The 22,946-nt window shown below is 43.2% G+C and overlaps 1 protein-coding gene and 1 non-coding gene across 2 annotated transcripts; both read right to left on the bottom strand.

Annotated features, from left to right (window-relative positions):
• Window positions 1–474: 474 nt before the first annotated feature.
• PTCD3 (pentatricopeptide repeat domain 3) lies at window positions 475–22,946 on the bottom strand. Its single transcript, XM_042807670.1, has 24 exons — window positions 22,834–22,946; window positions 21,530–21,579; window positions 20,432–20,471; window positions 19,213–19,258; window positions 18,390–18,458; window positions 17,026–17,130; window positions 16,456–16,579; window positions 15,286–15,398; window positions 14,449–14,522; window positions 14,062–14,149; window positions 13,898–13,958; window positions 13,545–13,627; window positions 12,735–12,879; window positions 11,683–11,733; window positions 10,622–10,705; window positions 8,807–8,835; window positions 8,178–8,281; window positions 7,049–7,127; window positions 6,865–6,955; window positions 5,594–5,679; window positions 4,325–4,473; window positions 3,445–3,486; window positions 2,105–2,263; window positions 475–1,369 (listed from the first exon to the last, which is right to left on the bottom strand). Exons 1-24 carry the CDS (start codon window positions 22,926–22,928, stop codon window positions 1,300–1,302), a joined length of 2,037 nt encoding a protein of 678 aa, XP_042663604.1. The 5' UTR covers window positions 22,929–22,946; the 3' UTR covers window positions 475–1,299.
• On the bottom strand, window positions 13,685–13,826 carry LOC116960309. The gene has a single exon (XR_004406320.1). It is a non-coding gene; the product is annotated as a small nucleolar RNA SNORD94 (small nucleolar RNA).

Here is a 22,946-nt window from a genome sequence, read left to right as displayed (position 1 = left end):
CCAGACCTGCTCTTCTGCAGTTTTAGACCAGGTGTTTCTATCTCAAAGCCAGACTTTGGCTCAACCTTGAGAACTCGTATTAAGACAACGCTCTTTCCTCCTTTCTCTTACCTCTCCCTTAATTCTTGCCAACAGTGAAGAAATGAGTAACAAGGGGCTTTGGCTCCTTGCTGATCCAGTTTTAAATTGTTAAGCCCTTTATTTTTGATCTGCCCCTTAACCAGTCCCACAGCTGGGCACACCTGCTTTCCAGGGCAAGCCTTGCCTTCAGACCTGCTGCTGCTGCTCCTGGCATGGGAGGAGCACTTGACTTTGAGCCTTTCTGCTGTAGTTTCACCTCGAGCAGCTGCTGCTTCCCCACCTCAGTGCTGGATTAGCCTTAAACTGCTCCCCCAGCAGTGTGCTCTTACTTGGCCTGCAGCATCACACAGAGCAAGGTTTTATTTTTCACAAAGAGAATCAGCTCTTAACTACTTTTTACTGGAATAGGGTTCAATTAGAACAAGATCATTTATTGCCCGTTCAAGATAATTACCTCAAAAACCCCAGTCAAGCTCCCTGTACAAGCTGAGGCCAGCAGCACAACGCTGAGGGCCAGGTAACTGCAAGGTGGAGAACAAGAGCACAGCTGTCTGCTGCATTCTGTATGAACTCTGCTCAGTCTCACAGAGCAGCCCCCAACACTTCATCATCAACAGGTTTTGCTCAGCGATTATCAGAATACAGCTGTATTTAATGTCAGCTGTTTATGAGATGCAGACTCCAGCTGTACCATCGACAGTCCAAAGCACATCCCAAACCGATGAGGAATGACATCACGGGTGATGAGCAGTGCATTACTTTACAGTGTTTACATACAGAATAAACTTAAGTAGATCATTAAAGTTAGCTGGGAAGGAATTAAATCCAGTGCAGGTTTATGTTGCAGAAGGTCCAAGAGAAGCCTTGCTCTAGCAGTCAAGGTCTTGTATGTGGCTGCGCAGCCCGCAGGCAGCAGCACTTGGCTCACTGCTGCCTGGCCTGAGCCGGCTGGTGCAGGGAGGGGTGAGGAAGGGGTGGTGCAGCCCCCGCTGTGCTCCAAGTGACCAAGCAGATTAAACGGGGCAGCTTCCAGCCTGCTCCGGCGAGGACGACACGCTCGTGCCAAGCAGGTCCCGTAGGAGAATGCCCTGGAGTGCTCGGCCGTGCTGCAGCACCTCCCCGAGCCGTCCCGTCAGTAATTTCACTTCTCCCAGAAGCCTCCTGGCATCAAGGCAGCGGCTGCTCCCCGTTTTGTCGAGGGGAAGGCAGGAGGGACAGCTACTCACGGTCACTGTCACTGTCACTATCGCTGCTGTCGCTGTCTGACTTGATATTCTCCAGTGTCCTCCTGCAGATATAAAAGTGTGGTAATCAGTCACCTGTTGTGACTTTTGCTTGAAAAGAAATACCCAAGACACAGGGTAAACCCCCTCAGAGAACATTATGGGCTGTCTGATGCCCCTTATCCTCAAAGGACATAAGCACACCCACCTCCTTTTGGAAAAGCAGACTGCTTCAGTTACCCAGAAGACAGTGGGTCAGCTGTCACAGGGGCTGCAACTTCAATTTACTCACTCCCTTAGACCAGACCCGTGGTTCCAAACTGCGGCCCCTCAAAGTTAAGTCAAGTCCAGTGTCTGAGCTCGACTGCATCAGCCCAGAAACGAACCACGGTGGCTGGTGAGATGTACTGAAGGTTGACCATGAACCTCAGAAGCTGTGAGCCATGTGTCACCCTGTACCACTGCCCTGCCTTCACCAGCCTGAACTCAGCATCTCTAGGTGGCCAGACCCAGCTAGGAAAAGATTCTGGGAAAGAAAGGCGAAAGTGGATCTGAGCGGTGGACAAGGCTAAACCCCATCCTAGAAAGTTACTTTCCCTCCTAGGTGGGGTGGGTACAGCACAGGATCAAAAACCAAGGGGTTATTTTGGGGGTGTGAATCAACCAGAGTCACCACCAAGGCACATCATTCTGAAGCCAGTCGTGTGCTGCCTTGGCAGAGAAGCCTTTCACAGGAATTGCCTCTCCAATACGCAGTTTACTACACCCCCTTAGCAGCAACATCAAGTGCTCCAACTTACTTCTGCTTTTCAGAGAGTTCAAATTCCTCCTCCGTTCTGCTTTTAAGGTGTTGAGATGAAGGAAGGCCGAGGGACACTGTCAGCTTTACCAGCTTAATTGCCTCATCTGGGCAATTGGTTTTCTTAGCACAGTTCAAGAACTCGTCCATCACCTGGACACTGCAAAAGCAAAGGCAGAGTGACTGTTCATGGGCCCCAGGTGAGGTGGCCATTAACTTGCAGCAGGTGCTTAAGAGAGGGACAGGTGATTTTCTGATCAACCAGCCCAATTCCGCTCCTGCCAGAAATTCCACCACCCCAGCCTTCACCCCGTACCGGTGAGGTGCAGGTGGGAACTCCTATCCTAGCAGAAAGCAATACCTCTTCTTGCAGAAAACCAGAGGGCAGCAGCTGGCTGCTCAGCATACGGATGCCATTTTAGCAGCAGCCTAAATAACCTTCCCCTCTTTACAGTGCCCAGATCAGGCCCTCACCCTCCTTCACGTGGCTGGCAGAAGTAAAGCAACAGCATAACAGCACTTTAAATCGAAGGCAGGCGTCTCACTGCCAGAGCCTGCCATGCTGTCCGTGGGCACTGGGAGCTGCTGCCAGCTCCATCTCACACCCAAGTGCTGGCTCTGCTCCTGCAGCAGCTGGGGCAGCCACCTCTCCTGCCCTTCAGCAGGGAAACCAGTAAGTGGTGGCGGCTGGCGAACAGGAAGCTTGGCACATCAGCCAGAAGAGCCTCTGGTCCATTTGGTAAGAGCAGGGAAACCACCTTCTTTCTCTTCTCATTCATGACCCAAGGCAGCCACAAATCATCAGCTAAATCATGATTTCAGGAGAATTCTTGTCCTTTCCCTACTCCCCAAATTAAGACAGGCTCTGATGCAGCCTGGCAGTGTCAAGGCTTCCCTGGGCCATGCTAGCAGCAGTCTGCAGAAAAGGGGCAAGCCCAGAGTGCCACTGACAGCAGCCTTTGGTACCACACACCCCCACGGTGTTCACTTAGGTGAGCTCCAAGCATTTATTTTTATTCAACCCCTCCCCTAACAAAATGCCTTAATATTCCTTAGAAGTTGTTTTCTACTTCAAATAGAATTTCTCCCCAAATCCTGAGCATGTGCTCAGGAATGTATCATTCAGATAAACAAACACCCGTGCTCACAGGGACAGACACACACACACTTTGGAAGTAACAATAAGATGTGGACCACTCTTGTCAGTTGTAACTGGGGGTTGGACTGGATGACCTTTAAAGGTTGCTTCCAACCCAAACCATTCTGATTCTAGAACAGAAATGCAGGATTTCAGCCAAAAGGCAGACTCAGTACCTGTAGTCAGAACTTAAGAGTACTCACGTGGGAATCCTATTGATTTGCTGGAAACGCTCCATCATGTTCCTTTTCAAAACAAAATAATAGTTAAAAAAACCACAGGAACAGACAGATATGAAACCTCTTGGATGAGCCTCCACTGAAACACAGGTAAGCTCAATTTCATGAAACGATCTTCCCCACAGATCTGAAACAGATCCCGTGCCATATTCTCACAGATGCAATGTGGACCAGCTAACATCACCGATCAGTTTAGCACAAAATACCTTAACTAGTGCAGAAAAAATAAGAAGTATAGCTGGTGGTAAGTTTACTTTAAAATATTACATATTCTTAGAAGGGTACTTGCCACTTTGTTGTAAATGAATCAGTGTAAAGAGAAATTCTGTATTTAACAGAAAAGAGCTCAGAACCTTAAATTGGAGTCTAGATATTTTAACTAGTAATTCAAGTATGTAGGACAGTAATTCTAGCTACTGGAGAGTTCTAAAAATATTCTCTTTAGTTTTAATTAGGGTTAATTCTAACTAAAAGTTTAACTAAACTCTAATTAATTTCTTTAGCAGTTTGAATTCCAAAGAGTTCTAAGAATTAGAAAATGGGAAGCTGTAGAAATCAGCAGTGCTTAGTGAAGTGATCAAACCCTACCTTGCCATAAGCAGCTCTATGACGCTCTAAGTCAGTTACTACATTAACTTCTATACCATTTTTAAGATAGAAAACTAACTTGGTGCCAAGAACAAACAATAATATTACGACAAAAACCCATCACATTCCCAGCAGGATTTATCCCCTCCCTTTGCACTAGCACTCGAAGGCAATCAGTCGTTAGCTTTGGATTTTTTGTGATTAAGCTTTGAGTTAGTGTCAGCAAGCCAGGAGCTCCTGACAGCCACCCACGTACCAGGCGTCCCGGATTCTCCCAGCCCTGGAGAACAGCAGCACGAGACAGCCCAGCATGTGGCCGGTCCATTCCAGCGGGGCCTGCTCCCTCCCGGTTTGCTCGTGGACAGCTTTGATGTCTTCAGCGCACTTGGCAAACGCCACTTGAATCTGTGAAAAGATTGTGCTATTCGTCCCTAAACCTCGAGAATTAACATAACCTTTTCAGGGCAATTCCTCCTACAGATCCTGCAGCTCTGCCCCACATGTGATTTAAGTTTGTGAATTAACAGTAGTTACTCCTGGCAGAAAAATCTCTCACTTCTGTCAGGACAATTGTCCACAATAGGCAAGCTCCAAGGCAGCTCTGCAGGGACAGCTGTACTTAAGGCAAAGATCCCTGATTTCTGCCATGTGCTTCCCGCGAGACGTGGCTGCCTGGGCTGGATTACTCTTCCAAACCCTGGTAAGGAAGTGATCCTCTTCTTATGTTAATTCGAGGTTTCTCTATAGGTTGAAGATAATCTGAAGGCTTTAGCAGTCCTGGATAAACCCACATAAGATCTGGAAATTTGTAATAGCATATGCACTGGAACTGGACCTCTAAGACTGACCAGGGACAATAATACAGCACTTAAATATAGTCTGTGCTCTGCACACACAAATGGGGAGACACCTCTTCTCACTGAGCTTCTGTAGTGGTTGTTTTCACTAGGATAGAGTTAAATTTCTTCATAGTAGCTTGTCTGGTGCTATGTTTTGGGTTTGTGCTGAGAACAGTGTTGGTAACACAGGGATGTTTCAGTTACTGCTGAGCAGGGCTCACACAGAGCCGAGGCCTGTTCTGCCTCTCACCCCACCTGCGAGTGGCTGGGGGGCCCCAAGGAGCTGGGAGGGGGCACAGATGGGACAGCTGACCCCAACTGACCCCAGGGATATCCCAAACCGTGACATCATGCTCAGAAATAAAAATGGGGAGGAGGAGGAGGAAAGGGAGGATGTTCGGAGCGATGGTGTTTGTCTCCCCAAGTCACCGTTACGTGTGATGGATCCCGGCTGTCCTGGGGATGGCTGAGCCCCTGCCCGTGGGGCGTGGGGAATGAATCCCTTCTTTTGCTTTGCCTGTGTGCGCAGCTTTTGCTTTCCCTATTAAACTGTCTTTATCTCAGCTGATGAGCTTCTGCTCTTTTACTGTTCAGATTCTCCCCCCCATCCCACCAGGGGAGGAGTGAGCAAGCAGCTATGTGGGGCTGAGCTGCTTACCAGGGTTAACCCCTGACAGCTTCCTTACCTCATCAGGGTGCTGATCCCTGCTCATCAGAGACAAGAGCTCTTCCAACAGGTCTTGCCTCCTATTAAACCCCAGCTGTTTCATATCTGTTTAGAGAAAGGCAGTAGTTAGTAGGTGTGACCAGCACCCCCTCCTCCCAACTCCTGGTAATACGGTCAGCATACCCAATGCCATTTAATAAGGCAAACAGCCATTCTCTAGGACCAAGCAGGTCAAGCACTTATTCCCTTTCCCCACATTATCAGGCCCTGAAGGTCCTGTGCACCAAGTACGTGAACCAAACAGACTACTTCTTCCCCTCCCTGCTGGCCTCAGGTCAGCACCCGGCCAACTACTCCCCCTGTTAATGGCCTTCAGGGTCCCAGGCACCCGCCAACCCGTGCTGATGATGATCCTGTCACAGCACAGGGAAGGTTACAGCACACGGAGCACCATCTGTAAAATGAAGCAGTTACAGGTCCTAAGTGGGAACTTGGACCCGAACTGCTGCTGGACAGTGAGACCCCAGTGGACAGGGACACTTCCAGCACCTGCTTCCTCTGAGAACTGAGTGGTGACTTGTATTCTTTTATATGTTTTTCGAGGATAGGCTTATGTTGATACTGCAAACCAAGTATTAAGATTTGACCTGATCTGCATAGGGCCCAGGTGATTAGAAACCATAAACTAAGCAGTGCCATAAAATTCTGTACTATGCTACTTATAAAATTGTACTACACTGATTCTGCATACAGAAATTCTGTGCTATTCAGATTCTAAATTCTATGCTATGCTAATCATAAAATCCTGTTACGAAAATAAAGCTCTAATTGTAACTGAAAATCAGTTCTGTTATCATTCTGCCAAGGATCCCTAAAAGAACTTGCCTGTCCCCTCAGTGTTGGGTGACAGTAGGATATTTTCTGTGTGCTAAAGCCTGTATCTGCATTCTTGTCTCATCTTCTTAAGGGGCAAAGAACAGGCAAAGAATTCAAACGAGCTAAACCTGGGCTGTTGGTTAAGGTACTACTTTCTGGTAAGCATTCAGTATTCCAAGATGCTGACATTTAACTACGACACAGCCACGATCTCTCCAATAGTCTGTGCTATCAGTTCTGTCTTTTTCTAATGCAACAGCCCCACCACTGTGCTAAGGAATAATGTCCCTCAAGCCAAAGCACCTTATCAGAGCAATTCTAAGCACTGGGAAGTTTCCCAACTACCTCCCACTTTGAACTGCTCCTGACTTTTATCAAACAAAGCACCTACATAGCCATGTGGCTATCACCAACCTTCCCAGACTGAAGGGATTGCTTCCAAGTGGTTGGCTGTATCCAGTGCTTGAAGGAGGTCCAGTATATTTTTAGGAGTTGGAAAGAAAACCTGATGAAGGAAGAGAATTGTTTTAGTAAACTGCAACTGTTGCATTTCTCCATGCTAAAGCTTTGAAGCTTCCTTACCCTAATATGCACTTACCGAAGGGGACATTTCTTTGTACCATTTCAACACAACATCAATTTGTTCCATCATACACAACAATGAAAAGAATTTTGACCTACAGGAGGGAAAAAATGTTCTAATTCATTAATGAGAAGGTCAACCAAACCACACAGGAGCACCAGCAAATGATGGTGTTCTGGTCAGAGTCGTATTGCAGATCAGGGAAATTTCACTGTATGACTGCAATATTCCATACAATTAAAAAAGCAATAGCATTTTTCAGGATAACAGTGCTGACAGTAGGTAACTGGCAGAATTAATTAGAAGTTAGACCACTGCATTTTAAAATCTCAAAATAAATGCAATTTCCCTGCCTGACACCTGGTTTGAGGTACCTGAATCTCTCTCAAATGAAACCTCTGGTTAAGAACCACTTTAAGAAGTAAACTAAATTAACCTTGTTACTTGTACAAATTGGCAATACAAGCCTAGGACCTTGATCCAATGCACTGACTAGGAAAAATGTTCATACACCAATAAATTAATTTCCATTCATTTCCCTTGATTTATTTACAGGCTAAATAAAGCAAAATCATATGTCATCCCACCCCTAAAGCTGCATTTTGATGATAATTATTTTTCATTAATTTACTGAAGCATCTCTAGTTCCAGTGCCCAGAGGCTTTTCTTCAAATCAGCATGCTCCAAGTTCAGTGACTGCAGCGCTTAATGACATTGGTAAAGGTGTTTCAGATGCCATGATTAGTGTCAAATGGTCAAAAACTACATGGGATTTTGGTGCCTAAACACATGTGCTGCACTGCAACCTCTCTCTACAACACTATCCCAAGACCTGCATGCTACTTTGGTGCTACCTCTTAAACTGCCATCCTAAGTGGACAGTAGGATTGTAGAATCTGACTGATAGAGCTGTTGGACGAGTGTTACGCTAAACTGATGCTCCAAGACACTTTATTTCAGTTCGGTCAAGGCCACAAACTGAAAATAAATCCTAAGCTATCACTGTTCTTAAGAGGCACATACTGCACATAAACAACCAGCTGGTGTTCAACACAGCATCCTTTTGCACAACGTTCAAATCCTAGTTTGTATTCAAGTTGACAACAATACACAAGATGGTCAATGTAAGCTGCACGTCACTCACCAGTAGGCATTTAACTGATTCATGTCCAAGAATTTCCAGTTGTCTCCCTTCTCCATTGCCCTATTTAACCGATAGGCAAGCTTGATATCCTTAAGATCACAGCACTGCAATAAACCAGTCAGATTTTAAAGCTACCAAATATAACACTTAATACATCCACGTAAGACTGGCTTTCACAAAGGTGTGAAGAGTAATGAGCTGACAGCAAACATTTTTAACAGGATGCAATTCAGAGCAGTGCCTGCCTAGGTTTTGTTTAGTTGAGACAAATATGCAACTCTCCCAGTGGGCAAGAGCTTTCTAACCCAAACTGACACCTGCACCTGATGGTGCAGAGATCATCTGACTGCTGCAGTGTCACTAGGAGGAAGAGGTAGAGGACAGCAGACAGGGACTTACACATCTCTAGCAAGAGATGAACGTATCACAGGCATGCAAGTTACCAATTTAGGAGGCATTAAGCAAAGAACTGCAGAATTATGGAGGAAAGTTACAGGAGGTGACGACCACGGGTGAAAAAGGGAAAGATATTGAGAGCTAAACCTTGTATGACAGGTTGGAAAACTCAGGCAATTCTGAAACTGCTGGAGGGCTCAAAGGAATTCTGACTACAGGGAAGAGGTACTTACCGCTTGCATAGCAGTGGCAAAAAAGTTGCCTGGAAGGGAGAAAATAGAGTCTGTTAGCTTCAAACTTTCAAGGAGACATAGAGCAGCTCATTAAGCCAGCCTCCCAGAGGACAGATGAGGCAAGTTCAGTAAGAAAGCTAAATTTGTAGCTCAGTTTGACAGTGCAGCAGGGATCTTCACTTTATATGTAGACGCTTGGGTGTGTTATGAGTTTTGCTAGACAGTGATCTGGAGGCAACTATACTGCCATCCTTTTGGAAACAGATTTAAGTAGATGATCTGTTTGACTTCAGGCAGTTTTACAAAAGCTGCATTCTCTTGTTTGATGCAAGACAGTATTATTTGTCTAACAGGCAGGCTACAAAAAAAAGGCATCCACTCCACTCACCTGCTCTATTAACTCTAGTGGAGGAGAACACATGTAGCAGAGACAGCTGCTCAGTCAGGTTACCCACCCACTCAGTACACCCCAGAGCTGCCCAAGAACTCACAACTGCCTTCTGAAAATATCTCCTAGTTTTGTGAGGCTTTGACTCTGGTTTCTGTAACAGACACTTCAAAGCAGCATGGAGACTGATGCTGCCAGAGGAATGCAAAGAAAGCCACAGCGGGAGGAAAGACATAATCTATCCTGCTCAGTAGCTCGTTTCATCTGTGTGGCAAGAATACTGGATAGATGGTTTGGGTTTTTTGAAGGAAATGTAAGGGCACTGGATGCTATCGGAGACAATGGCTGGTTGCGGGTAGCAAAATGGTGGGAAGACCTGTAAGGCAGTTTACTTCAAACCATTAGGCACAATACACCTCCCTTTCCCTCGAAAGCCGTAATAAATCAAATACTTTTAAGTTGGAGAAGACATTTTTGTGTTACTTGGGTGTTTAGTATACGCTTCTGGCAGCAGCTTAGAGCAGAGCAAGAAACAGTATAACACACGTAGCAGGGCAGAAGCAAACAAAAGAGGTGTACAACATTCTGACTATTTCCAGGCTTCTTTCCAAGGACAAAAAAAAAATTGCTGGTAGGATAACCGATTATGTTACTCCAACATAATCTCATATAATGTACCTTTATCCTTTAAATGGTCAAAAAAAGTATCAACTCCTCACTGGTTTCCTGAAGCATGCATTGTAACGGCTTCTTCACCCTATCGTATCTAGGACTATCAGCTGCTGAAGAGTGGCTTCTGCCACCTTGTTAACATCATGTTGTACACACAGCCAGACACCACTTTGCCACACTCATCTTCAGACTGAAGCTGCATCTACTTCTGAGTGCACAGAAAGGCTATGAACATCCTAGGGCAAAGCTGTGTGCACATAGGTGGCAGAAAGAGCCAGTGAGATGTAGGAGGTTCAGAATCTAACCCTTCTACAGACCCAAGCTTCAGTTTTGCATCAAGTTTTATTTCAAACAATTTTGTGAAAAGGATTAGGAAGAACTAGAACAGGAACTGACACCATACTAGAACAAAAACCTGCCGTTCACCAGATGTGTATCATTTCATGAAGCTGCTAGCAGACATTCCTCCTTACACTAGTCTTGTAAATGGCCTCATGGTTTTTATTGCATGAGGTTCAAATGCTCATTCCCATGGGCTACGCTGCTACTTCCACACAGAAGCCAGTGCACCAATGCACAGCACAACTTCCTGGCACTGGAATTTGTCCTTTTCTGTCTCCAAAAAGTGTCAGAAGGGACTGATACAAGCAAGCTGCATGCATTCTTCCTAGCTGGGTAGAACTACCTGAAACTCATAGGTACCTTTTCACCCACACTTAATCAATGCAGATTGTCAGATATATTGAAGTCCATACCATCATCAGGATCCTGGGCAGTGAAACTCCTCTTTTCAACATCATCCAGCACCTCAAAGATGATGCCTGATGGGTAAAGATCAACTGTGGGACAAACAGACAAGCAACATCACATCTCAGTTGTGCTAAGCACTTAATTAGTGAAGAACGTCAGCCTGCAAATATAATATGGAAATGGAAACGAGCAACATGATTTCAAACAAGTGTCATGATTCTCCTATCTGTGCCCCTACTACTCACGGTGCTCCACACCAGCTGCAATGTTATTTGCTCTAAAATTTGCACTACTAGTGCCAGATTTCCATAGCACAACAAGGCAAATTCGGAAAGATAAAAACTACTTTCTAGCAAGGAATCTAACAGGCTTGGACATCTGTCCATAAGAAGGCTGCACTGGGAAAAGTAAGACATTTGATCAACAATTCAAAAATTTAAATAATAATTTAAAAAATTTAAAAAGGGGAAAAAAACAAGAAAAAAAAACCCCAGCAACTGAACCCAGAGACTCCGAAGCAGTTCTTCCACATTTGTTAAAACACAAGGACTGCAGCTATGACTACTGTGTCTCTCCCTGTGCCCACAGATTTTTGTCTAAAGGTTCTCCAGCAGTTGGGCTCCTTATAACACAGCGATGTTTCAAGACAGCTCCATTGCACAGAACTATTGTAGGAAAACAGAACCCCTGTGCAATTTCTTCCCTGTCAGTGGCAGTCTATGAAATCACATGGGCTGCAGTCAGATCCAGCCTCCACAGAGACTGCATAGCATTTGCTCTTTAGCTTTATCAACTTGTGGCCACACATGGAAAGGAGACAGGCTTTCTTTCCATTTCTGCCCATTCTCAAAACACAAGGACTCTTCCCTCCCTGTAAGAGGTTACGATACTCTGTACTTTTTCTGCACCCAAGTAGAATCAGACTGTGCAGGTAACATTAGGATTACACGCATAAGAGGTTGTTTTTTAGTCCATAAATCAACTGCCTTCACCCATCACATCTAGAAAGCTTTTAAAGAAGCTGTTAAACAGGACATGTTCATGGACAAGTTGATTTTGTACATACCATCTCTATAAAACATAAAGAGAAGATGATCATACGTTGCAAGGCTGGGCTCTGAAAAGCAAAACCAGTGAAGTTACTTTGACATTCTTGGCTGAGCTTTATGCTTGATCTCTAATACACAGTCTCCAGCCCTTCCAGTCAGGTAGCATACATAAATTTACCATTTCTCTCCCCGTCCACCATAATGCTGGACCAGACCTCACATACAACTGGGAGAGACAGTATCTGCAGGTGAATCACCAGCTGAAGAACTATATTTCTAAGGGGCAAACAGCCAAGCTTCCCCGCTCTAAATTAAAAGCAAAAATATTTCATAACTCGTTTTCCATTCTGCTCACGAACCTATCTTTAGTGTATCAGCAAGCATGTTACTGGGGCAAAGCACACTCTACAAGACGTCAAGTCAGCTATGCCAACATTCTCTGGTTTTGCAATGTTTACTTGACATCAAAAAACATCATCTAGATTAAAAGCATTTTTTTCTTGTAGAGATGCAGATATATAGACCTGAACTGGCTTGTGTGGCTTGTGAAGTCTATCTCCTTGATCTATGGGAAGCTAACAGACTCAGCTGACTTGCTGCAAGTTTATGTTCATATTATTCACTATTTCTACAGCAGTACTACAAGAAGGGCCCAGCTAAGAAAGACCCTATGGGCCAGGACACACTCTCCCACTGCGTACACACACCTGTCCTCGAGTAGCTAGAGGTAATTACAGGTAAAAATGTAATGATAAATATGCTCCTAGCCTAAAAGACTACAGCATCAAAATGCTTCATTATTTGACCTAAGGGGCTAAGTGCACCCACTACACTGTAATTAGTAAAACACTGAACGAAGACGAAAGATGATGATTCAGTTCGAAATCCACAGGCATTGGCTTGCCGACTGGCCACAGCTCAGTACTTACACATTTTTATTTCTCAAGTCTCTTGAAAAAGGAAACAAAGTCCCTGAAACTAGGAATCACTGTGTTGTTTGCTGCTGAGCTCTTAACTACACTATTCTGGAGGTGGCACTGGAATATAATAACCATTCTGGTTCTCTTACCTATATCAAGTGCTTCCATTTCTTTTATTACCAATAATGACATACTTCTGCCTACACCACCACATCTTCTCAGAGTCTTCAGTAAAGCATTAAAAGTTAGCAGATTTGGTTGCACTTTCTGTTGAGCCATGTGATCCAGGAAGACCTTAAACAAAATCTCCAAATCCTTAGTGCTTCACATGTTATGGATCACTGTTCAGCTTTCAGGTAGGTATACATGCATTTCCTCAATCTAATCCTTCTCAGTCCCTTCAAGTACTCTTCCTCAACTGACCTTTTATTAAGGGAGTACCATTCAATTTTTAATTATCTTGACCAAAAGAACAAGACTACAAAATTACATCAGATTAGATTTGGAGAATTGTATCTAGAACATCAAGGAAATTTTTAAATTTATGTACTAAACTTTCTTACTGATGTTACGTCATTAAAACTGGAGCCTCTAACATTACTGCTCAAAATTCCATTTCTATCAAACCACCATGAATTACAATTCAGAGAGCTATTATCTAAAATTGTTTGGTTTTTATCTCCAAGAATAACTTCCCAATTACTTTCTGTCTAGGCAGTTCTTGGACCAGACATGTTCTTACAAGGCAAACCATTCTGAAAGGGCAATGTTGGATTTAGTACGTTTTCCACTTCTCAACAGTTTGTATATTTAAACTAGTGTACTTTGCAGCAGATACTAGTATCTCCATATAAAGCTCTTGGTTTTAGTCTTCTAACAACTGAAAAATTCTACTGATAAAGCAGGCCCAGCCCCTACACTCTTACCCCTTCCCCACCTCTTCTGCTCTACCTCCTTACCTTGGCTAACTCCCATCTTTCTAAGAACCTCTCCTTTAGATACGGGACTGCTGTAATCAGTGCGTTGAAGGTGTGCACATCAGCTGGAAAATGTAAGATAATTCATTTTAACTGACATTGTATTCTACAGAAAACAAAACTTGGCTCAGTTTTTGGCAAAGTCTCATGCAAGCCTGTTTCCAGTGAGCCAGCCACATGCCAGCTGCACTGAAATAAACAGTTTGCATTCAGCTCCCATGATCTAGCTGAGGTCCGTACCCCTGCGCCAATCATCATTGCCATGAAACAAATATTCATGTACTCAACAATGGGTGTGTTACTTAGACCAAAAAGCAAGACCAGGAGACACTTACCCTTGTGTCTTTCATTTAGCAAGTCTAGATACATGTCATAAGCTTTAGCAGAAGCCCCATGCTGAAGAAAACAAAGAAAACACAACAAAAGTAAACACTTTCTATGAGTATGTGAGATTTCACAAGCTGAAAAAAGTCCTCCCAGCACTGAAGGATAGTTTTACCTTCACCATCCCACGGATCATTGTGCAATAGGAGTGTGCATTCCTCTCTGGCATTATCTTAAATATCCTTTCAGCATTGTTGTTCTCCCTAGAGACAATGAACAAGCTGAATGTTAAAAATCTCAATAAAAGATACCTTTAGGAAAAGGATGCAACATGCAGAACAAAATAATGAACTGACATTCAAATATATTACTTGTGATATTCTGAGCTATTCTACAATCATTTACTCAATTTCCACCGACAGTTTAAAATATCAGCAAATGCAGATGTACTTAGCAAGAAACACCTGTGAGTATGGGCTGCTAAAAAGTCTTGAAGTCTGTTTTATAAAAACGCACATGCACAAGCCACTGAATACGCAAATATTGTCAACATTTTCTGTACCTCCATCTAGAACCAACCGACTGTGAACCTCTTTGCAATTGTCTCTTTGGAACCTTCTGCTCTGAAGTGTTCACCTGGGGAGATTTTTGTAGAAATAAGTTTCTCAGAGTTCAAAGTTATGATTAAATATCAAATTATGTGATTTGGTAACAACACAGAAGGTCAGCAGCAATTTATATGCTACCAAAGGTGGTTTTCAATGGGTTACATTAGAATAATTGCTATTACAATGTTTAGGAAGCAATAACCAGACGAAGAATACTGTTTATGTTATTAGACACACTAACAAAGTAAATTATATGTATTTGTGGAGTTGGTGGGAATCATGAGACTCTGCAAATATTCTGTAAAACCCTTCCTCTCTCAACAGTCTTGCCAGGGACAGGTATTGTACAACATACCTATTACTGTACCCTGCGACCTGATACTCTGACACCACAGAAGGAGCCCTCAACTTCACTGAAATCTAGTTAGTATGGTCTAGACTGGAAGAAAATTATCTAGCTCATCTACACTAGAGGTGCTAGATGTCTTCTTTGCAGGCAACTATAAAAATAAGGCTGTCAGTGAGAAACACTGATAATTAAACACAGTTCAGTAGAACTAAGCCAAGGCAGGGTTCCAGCCACTAAGTTCAGCTTTATGGAAACTACTTTTGCTACTAGGTCAGACACAGGATTTTTATAACTGCCATATCTCTTGGCAGTGTTGACTGCCTCTGATCCACCCCCCACTATCTCTCAGGCAGGTAGTTACAGTACAATAATCTTGATGTCACCTTGACACACTCCCACTATGTATGAAAGAAGGAAAGAGAGATCAACAGGTTTTTCATACCTCTGGTTCTTCCAAATCTTCTTTTTCCTCTTTTTCTGGAGTAGATTCTCCATCTCCATAGAAGCATAACAAATCTAAAAGGCTGTTTGTGGTCTCCAGAGATACAGGGGTACCTACAGAGAATGAGGATGGACAAAAGTTGCAGCGAAATTAAGAACACACCATTCTACAGCTGTATCAGAAAACTTTCAAACACCCAGTTATGTCACTTTGTTCTCTTTCAATACAAAGACAATCTCTAGCAAGTCTGTAAAACCTGTTCCACAAACCCATTCATAGCAGGAGACAATTTTAACACTGAACTGGAGTATCTGTTTCTCTACTGAAGCCACCGAAAGGGTAGAGTTTTCCTGACCAAGTGGGAGAGGGAAGTGGCAGCTGGCAGCCAAAACTGTGAAGCAGCACAAGCCCAACACAACCTCTGAAATTTCTAGTGCTTTTCACAACTACTCCTAAGATACACCTTGTTGTGAAGACCACTGTGTGTTTTACTTACTACGAAACAGATTTAAAGCCAAACAAGAAAAGATATTTGATGGAATCACCTCCTTTCCATCTTATAGTGAATATGAGAAGGTCTCACGTTCCCAGTCAGTTTTCCTCCTTCAGAGGCTGTGGCAGTTACAGTTTTCTATTGCTTCCTCCTCAGTCACCCATGACAGAGATAAGGTCCAAACTGAGGAATAACTGAGAAAGACTCATTTATTGAGGGCAGGTCCACAGAAGGGGCACTGAGCTCATACGCTATACCAGTCCAACACAGCAGCAACGTGTTCAGCAGACAACGCTTATAACAACCAATATCCTACTGCACAAGGCCCTTTGTGGGCAGAATGGTATCGCTCAATCACTCAGAATTTGCCCACAACAGGCCTTACTCTCCTGCGTCACAGATTCTTTCACTTTGGAGGAGAAGGAAAAAAGCTCAACACCGTATCACCCACTTCTTGATCAAAAAATCACTTGCTCTCTGTATCACCAAACCTGTGTCAGACAAGGAGTGTATAAGGAGTGTCCAATAATACTGGAGAACCACTTCACCAGACCAGAGTCAGTAATGAAAGGCAGCAACATAGCTGTGACATTGCCTCTGTAGCCTGCACCAGCTAAAATACTTCTGCCACAATCTAAGTAGAGCTCCATCACAGAATCTGGCTAGTGGCCACATACCTGCTTGTACGAGCTGATCAAACAGGTCCACAGAATCTTTCACCCTTCTGAGGTGGATACGCTCTTTTAGAGCTTCCTCACTCACACCTTCAATCTGAGGTGTAAGGACCTCAGGCATCAAGCACTAAAATCAAAGAGTACAAGTTAGACACAAACTCAAACCTTCCCTAAGCCATTGCTAAAACACTAACCAAATACGCTTACTCTCCACCCAGTACCCTGCTTTGACAATCTCCTAACCCTCCCAGCCTAACAGCAGCAGTCCATTTGGTGATAAAGGACCACAAATCCTGATCTCCCACTTTCATGCTAGTAAGTCAACATCTAAACAACATTTCTTTTCTTACTTTTATCTAAAGAACCTGATATGATGTTGAATTCTTAAGGAAAAATGTTCACTTCAGAAACATAATGGAAATACAATACTGCTTTCATAGCTGTCTGCGAAAGTGTTAACAAGATTATCCTTTAATGCTAGTTTTGGACCAGTCTGACAGTTGATTTCAATACCTGACAAAGCACAAGTATGAAATGAAGCATAAAAATGAAAATGAAAAGCAAAAAGCTTACTGGTACGTTGGGCTCTGCAAAAGTCTTGTCAAAATACTGAGGAAATTGCTTAATAATGTATTTTGCAGCATTTCTCCCAGACTCCTTCGACAACGAAAACAGACGCTGCATAGGAATGAGAGAACAAGATGAAGAAACAAGCAATTAAAAGGCTGAGAGTGAGAAAAACGTTTTCCGTTACATTTAGCACTCTCATGGGATCAAATTAAAATCATGCTTCCTTTTCAACTCTTGGTAAACACACAGACAGGAGACAACACTCCAGATAAAACATTTTGGTATTTATATCAATATAAGAATGTCTATTCTTTAAATGATACTGTAATTCACTTTTCTGTTACTTGGTCAAAGGATAAAGTTCTGTACCAGACACATCTGAAATGCTGCACTACCACCTCAAGCTCAGAAATCATCTCTCTTTAGAGAGCACTTGGATGTTTCTCTCCCTGTTTGTCATTTCCAAGAGCATCACCTGAATCCCATCCACCTCTTCCTCAAATTCTAAAGTGAAATCCTCCTTTGATGTTTCTTTTAAAACTCTTCACATCTGACAGCTGCCTTCAGCCTTCTCAACGGCTTCACCGCAGGTACTCAGAACTGAAGTTCTCTTGTAGCCATATCACTGATCTGACACACCTCAGCTCCCACTCATCTCTTGCTATGCTCTAATTAACCTAGCAGTTCCTTCTTGCCTTCATTTTCAGTTCTGCTTTCTCCTGCCTCAGCTTCAGGCTCTTTAATCTTAAGCAAAGATAACATCAGGGGAAGACTCCCTTCTTCCTTTCCATTACCATCTCAACACTACTATTTCCATAAGCCTCAGTTACCAAATAGCTGATCTGTGATAAAATTAAAATTCCTGAGGCTTGGCCAGGACAGTTAACTGATAACATGTAGTCTACGTAGTAACACACACAGAAGTGACCTTATGAGCTTTAATTCATACATTTAATTCATATTTAACTAAACTGTAAGAACAAAATCTCAACACCTGCAATACCACAGTTTTAACAGGTTGAATACTTCACCTAAAGAATTACTGTCGGGAGTTAACTGATTAAGAACATGGAGAAACAGACAGTTCAGCAGGTAAGCCACTAACTTGCAGGAATGTTAACACAGCTCTGCCAGCTGTAAAGTCTCCACAGGAACACGAAGAAGAGGTATCTTTGTGTGTGCAGGGTGGATTTGTCCAGAGAAATGCTACAGTCATTATGCACTCAGAAATATACAGGGGAGAAAATTCTGAAATAAGTCTGATACTGCTTTTGTAATTGAAACTAGGCTCCAGTTAGATAGTTTTCATAGCATAGAAGAAGAAGGAAAAGGGGGAAGTTATCAAGGATTTGAAAGGAAATACTTACAGCATTGGCTGCATTTCTTGGCATAAGGAAAGGGTCATCCTGGAACATATAATGAGCAGCAGTAGGATCCTGTAGAAAGGAGAATCCAGGATTGAAATGTTTATAGTTACATACACAGGCATTCTGTTGCTGCATCACACTGCCTCATGGAATTTACAGCACAATGAACACTTCCATCATAACCACCGCCTGATGCCCATTTTACAAAAAGTCCTCTTGTTTGAAAGGGTTTAGCCTGTTTGGAGGTAGTTTAAAAAGCATTTCCATTATACACACACATGCAGGCTAACATAGTGACAACAAAAAGGTCCTCACTAGAACATGGCGGGCAGTAAGTGCCCTGCAAAGCAAGTAAGACCCCAACTGTAACAGTCTGGGGGGAGCTGAGGGGACTTGCAGGATCAGATTCAATTTCCAGAATTCAAGACAGACGGGATTAAAGAATGGTATCACAGCATTTACAGTTGTCATCTAGCAAGAGTAGACACTCATTGCTCTTTGCAAAATTTGCTTTCTGGACTGAGATTGGGAAGAGGCACTCTGCATTGGGAAGCTGAACTGGTAAAGGAACTTGCTCCTGATGTTAGCAAAAGCCTTATCAAATTATGACAGCTTTCACTGGTAACTGCAGCTCTTTGCGCTAGAATGAGGCTTTAAGGAGACAGAAAAACATGTTGAGCAAAAGTGAAAATCTTGTAAAAAAAGGATCTAAAGGTCCCATCTTTCAATTATGGCCAAAGTAGAAGGAAGAGCATCCAGAGCATAAGGCTACTGCATGAGATGGACAACCCGACCTATTTCCATGATCAACAGAACTACTTACCCTGTTCACAGTAGAAGCCAATGTTTGAAGAACCGCTAGCTTATTCCTAAACATAAAGGAGTTTTGATTAATACTCAACTGCAGACTCTGTATGTTACACATTACACTGTATGCGGAACAAGCAGAGAATTATCCTGGCCCATAAGAATTGTCAGTTCTAGGAAATAATGGTTTTGCTGCCCTTGGAAAATACCAGTTTTTCAAAGGGAGGGAAAAATTCAACTGCAATCGCTGTCTCAGTTGTGGAACAACCACAGGAAAAAGACTTTGAAGAAAGCCAGAAAAGCATGTCTATTTTCTGCTACCACTCCTGCCTTTATAATACATTATCAAAGAAATAAAATAGGGAAGTGTTGTGGTCTGAGCCTGGCTGGCAGCCAAACACCATACAGCCCCTTGCCCACCCACCCCCACCCAGGAATGGGGGAGGGAATCAGAGGGGCAAAGGGAGACTTGCAGGTTGAAACAGTTTAATAATGGTAATAAAATAAAACGGACACAGAAAGAATTCCCTGGAATGGTCCTCTCAGAGCTCCCATCTGAGGGATGGATACATGAGTCCACCTCCAAGACAAGTCTTGGGAGGAAAAAAAACAAACCAAAACAAAACTATATTTCTCAGGACTCCTGTGCCTGTGGATCCTTAAGACTTTGGTTGTGTTTCAAGCAAACAAGGAAAGGCCACTGAAAGTGTTTAGGTGAAGGTGGTCTTATTTTAGGTTTACATGCAGATATCATTTGGCTATAAAAACTTACATTTTTGCTGTGCAGTCATGGAATCTCACCTTAAGGGCTTCCAACAAAATAGCTTTTTTTCAGCTGCATCATTTCTAAACAGGATTTATTCAGCCACCTATCAGTAGCCCAACTTTATTTTGCTGGAACACACCCACTTGAAGACAGCCAAATGAACTGGACTTTAGAGATTTCTAGTGAATGTGATCTTTTACAAAGAGTCAAGAACTATGCTTAAAAATGCAGTCCTTATAACTGTTTTTACAAGAAAGGTCACGAATGGAGCATACATACTCTGCACAGAGAGTAAGAGTCAAGAATAGTTCCAGAGCTCCCAGTCAGCAGGAAAGCTACTAGTGGGACATTAAATTCAGGTATATAGCAACCTGTATCTTCTTTTTCAACTTTGGTGCACAGACTACATTTAACTGTCTAACAATGATTTTCTTCCAGGTCAAGAAATATTCCAACAGTAAACACTCACCAGGTTTTCCTTCGGGGGAGCACAATTTCTTCTTGAGTAACTATAAGAAACGATATTAAAATTGTTATTATAAACAAACGGATGCCCCCCAAAAAAACCCTGACCTCATGAAAATTGATGATTTAAGATGATTCATCAGAAAGTAGTAAAGCACAGATTTTAAAACCACAGTCTGATGTAGGCTGCAATGTACTGGAATAGTAATAGACAAGGCTGGCAGCGAACTTAAGTGTCTTGTGTTGAAAAAGGATCACAGCCTTACGGTAAACAAATGTCAAAAAGATTGTACCCATTTACCCATTCAAGCTTCTTCAGCCATCTTTATCCTGTATCTTCTTTTTCCCAGTCCCTTGGTTTCCCACTCTTAGTCCCACAGTTGAAAGTTTGCCATCTCTGCCCGTTTCTCCAGTCCAGCTTGCCTGAATACTGCAGCAAAATGCCTTCCCAAGTTCCTGTTCCGAGAGCCTGACACCAACCGTTCAGTTCCTTCCACCACACAGATCAACCCACCCAGCTTTCCCAGAAGAGAAAACAGAAAAATACCAAAACAGCTAGAGGTTGTCAGTAAAGCACCTTAGCAAATTAATTCACAGAGGAGTCTGTGGGACTTCCTGATTACAACCTCCAGAGCCAGAGTCTGCAGAGGCACTTTTCCCACTATCTCTGTATTGATGCTTCCATGAGCTCTTACTGACTGACAGGAACTTGTTCCCTTGTGCAGCAAGGCGCCTAGCATCCCAGATTACTTTGCTCACAAAAGTCATAGCAGAAATATGATAAGTAGTACAGAGGCAAAGCAAGAACATAAAGGAAACTGTCAGGATCAAGGGGGTAAACTATTTTTATTTTATAGTTTATTCAAAGAGCAACTGGACAGCTAATGAACTGGACAGCTCAGTTCATCCTCTCGGAGCAGAGAGGTGGTTGGTGGTGAGGGTGACCAATTTAAGCCAGTAAATCCCCACACAATGAAGATGGGGAAAAAAAAAATCCAAGAAGGGGAAAGAGGGTATTCATGTCTTCTTTATCTCCTGACACACTATGCTGTTTGGAGATTAAAAAAACATATACAAGAAAATAGTAATTAAGACATCATACCTTCTGAATTCTCCACAGTCTTCCCAAGAGCTGTACTACTAGAAGAGCACCTATAAATGAATCAGAGTTTTGAATTTCTGGTAGCCACATTAATATAGCAAAAGTAGATTAATGAAATTCTATAATACAGATCAGAATTAATTAAAACATTAGAGGGGAAAAGTAACTGGAAATGTTGCACTGTTACCGACTCCAAATTATTATCATGAAACTCATATGTGATACTTCTCTTACAGCCCTAATTTCAAGAGGCAAAAAGTTATACACAGAAAATTATATTACATAAAATTTGTAATTCTTTATTTTGGGGCATATCATGGCTTTAAAGTAGTTTTCATGAATTACTGCACCCTAGAAAGAAAATCCTTAACATAAATCAGAAAAGACACTTTATGTTTTAGAGGCAGGATCTAGCTGAAAACAGTACTTTTTAAAAAAATATTTTTGCCCTAAGTAGTTTACACAAGCAGAAGACCCTGAGTTGGGATGCAGGGCAATCAAACCTGTTTGGTTCCAGACATCCAGTCTCCACAGACCTACAGACAGCACATTCACATAACCACACCTGCAGAAGGCACATCCACATAAACTTGCATCTGATGTGCATCACAAAGCAGCAGCTTTGTGCTCAGTTCAGTCTTTCTTACAATTATTCACATTTTATTGCTTTTAACGCAAAGCTTACATTAAAATACTTTAACCTTTTTTTGCTCATGATGCAATCTAACACTAAAGCCTTACTGTAACTCTGGCATTTGCATGTGCTTCCACGCTGACCTTGACCACGAGGAAGATGCCGTTAACGTGCATCTATGCCTCTGTGCTTCACAGCGATATTGCATAATCCTATATATATGCTCCTATATGTCACATAAACTTATGAGGGGTGATTTTACCATCCCAGATACGAGTCGTACTTTGCCTGTAACGAGTACCCACTGGAGCGGGACCTTTTCACTTGACGCATAGCCTGAAAGCAACCTTTCCCCTTCACCTGCTTTTTCGTGAGGTTCAGCTCTAGGAATCATTTAACAACTCAAACTCCCTCCCGAGACAGCGCCAAGCCGCGGAGTCCCCCCAAAATAAGGAAAAACCCCAGAAGAGGCGCGCCCCCTTCCCCCGGTCAGACACCAGCGCGCATGCGCACAGCGCCCAGAGCCCGCACGAAGTGCAATACGCCTGCGCGGACTTTCGCGCCTCAAATCGCTCAGCCCACCCCCCCCCCCTCCCCTCTTCATCCCCCCACGGCACCACCGCCGCCAAGCCCTTCTCTTCCCTCCGCAAAGGGAACGGCAGAGTCTTACCAGTAGCGCTCCTGCCTCCCACCGGGCAAGCAGCACCGCCTGCTCAGCGATACCATTTGCTGCCAGGAGCCACCCCGCAACCGCCTCGCCGCCATGCCGGCGCTCGCGCAGCG

The sequence above is a fragment of the Tyto alba genome, unplaced genomic scaffold (assembly GCF_018691265.1).
Source record: "Tyto alba isolate M040663 unplaced genomic scaffold, T.alba_DEE_v4.0 Super-Scaffold_6, whole genome shotgun sequence".
Taxonomy (NCBI): Eukaryota; Metazoa; Chordata; class Aves; order Strigiformes; family Tytonidae; genus Tyto; species Tyto alba.
Note: the sequence above shows the minus strand (reverse complement) of the source record. Positions and strands in the feature narration are given on the sequence as shown.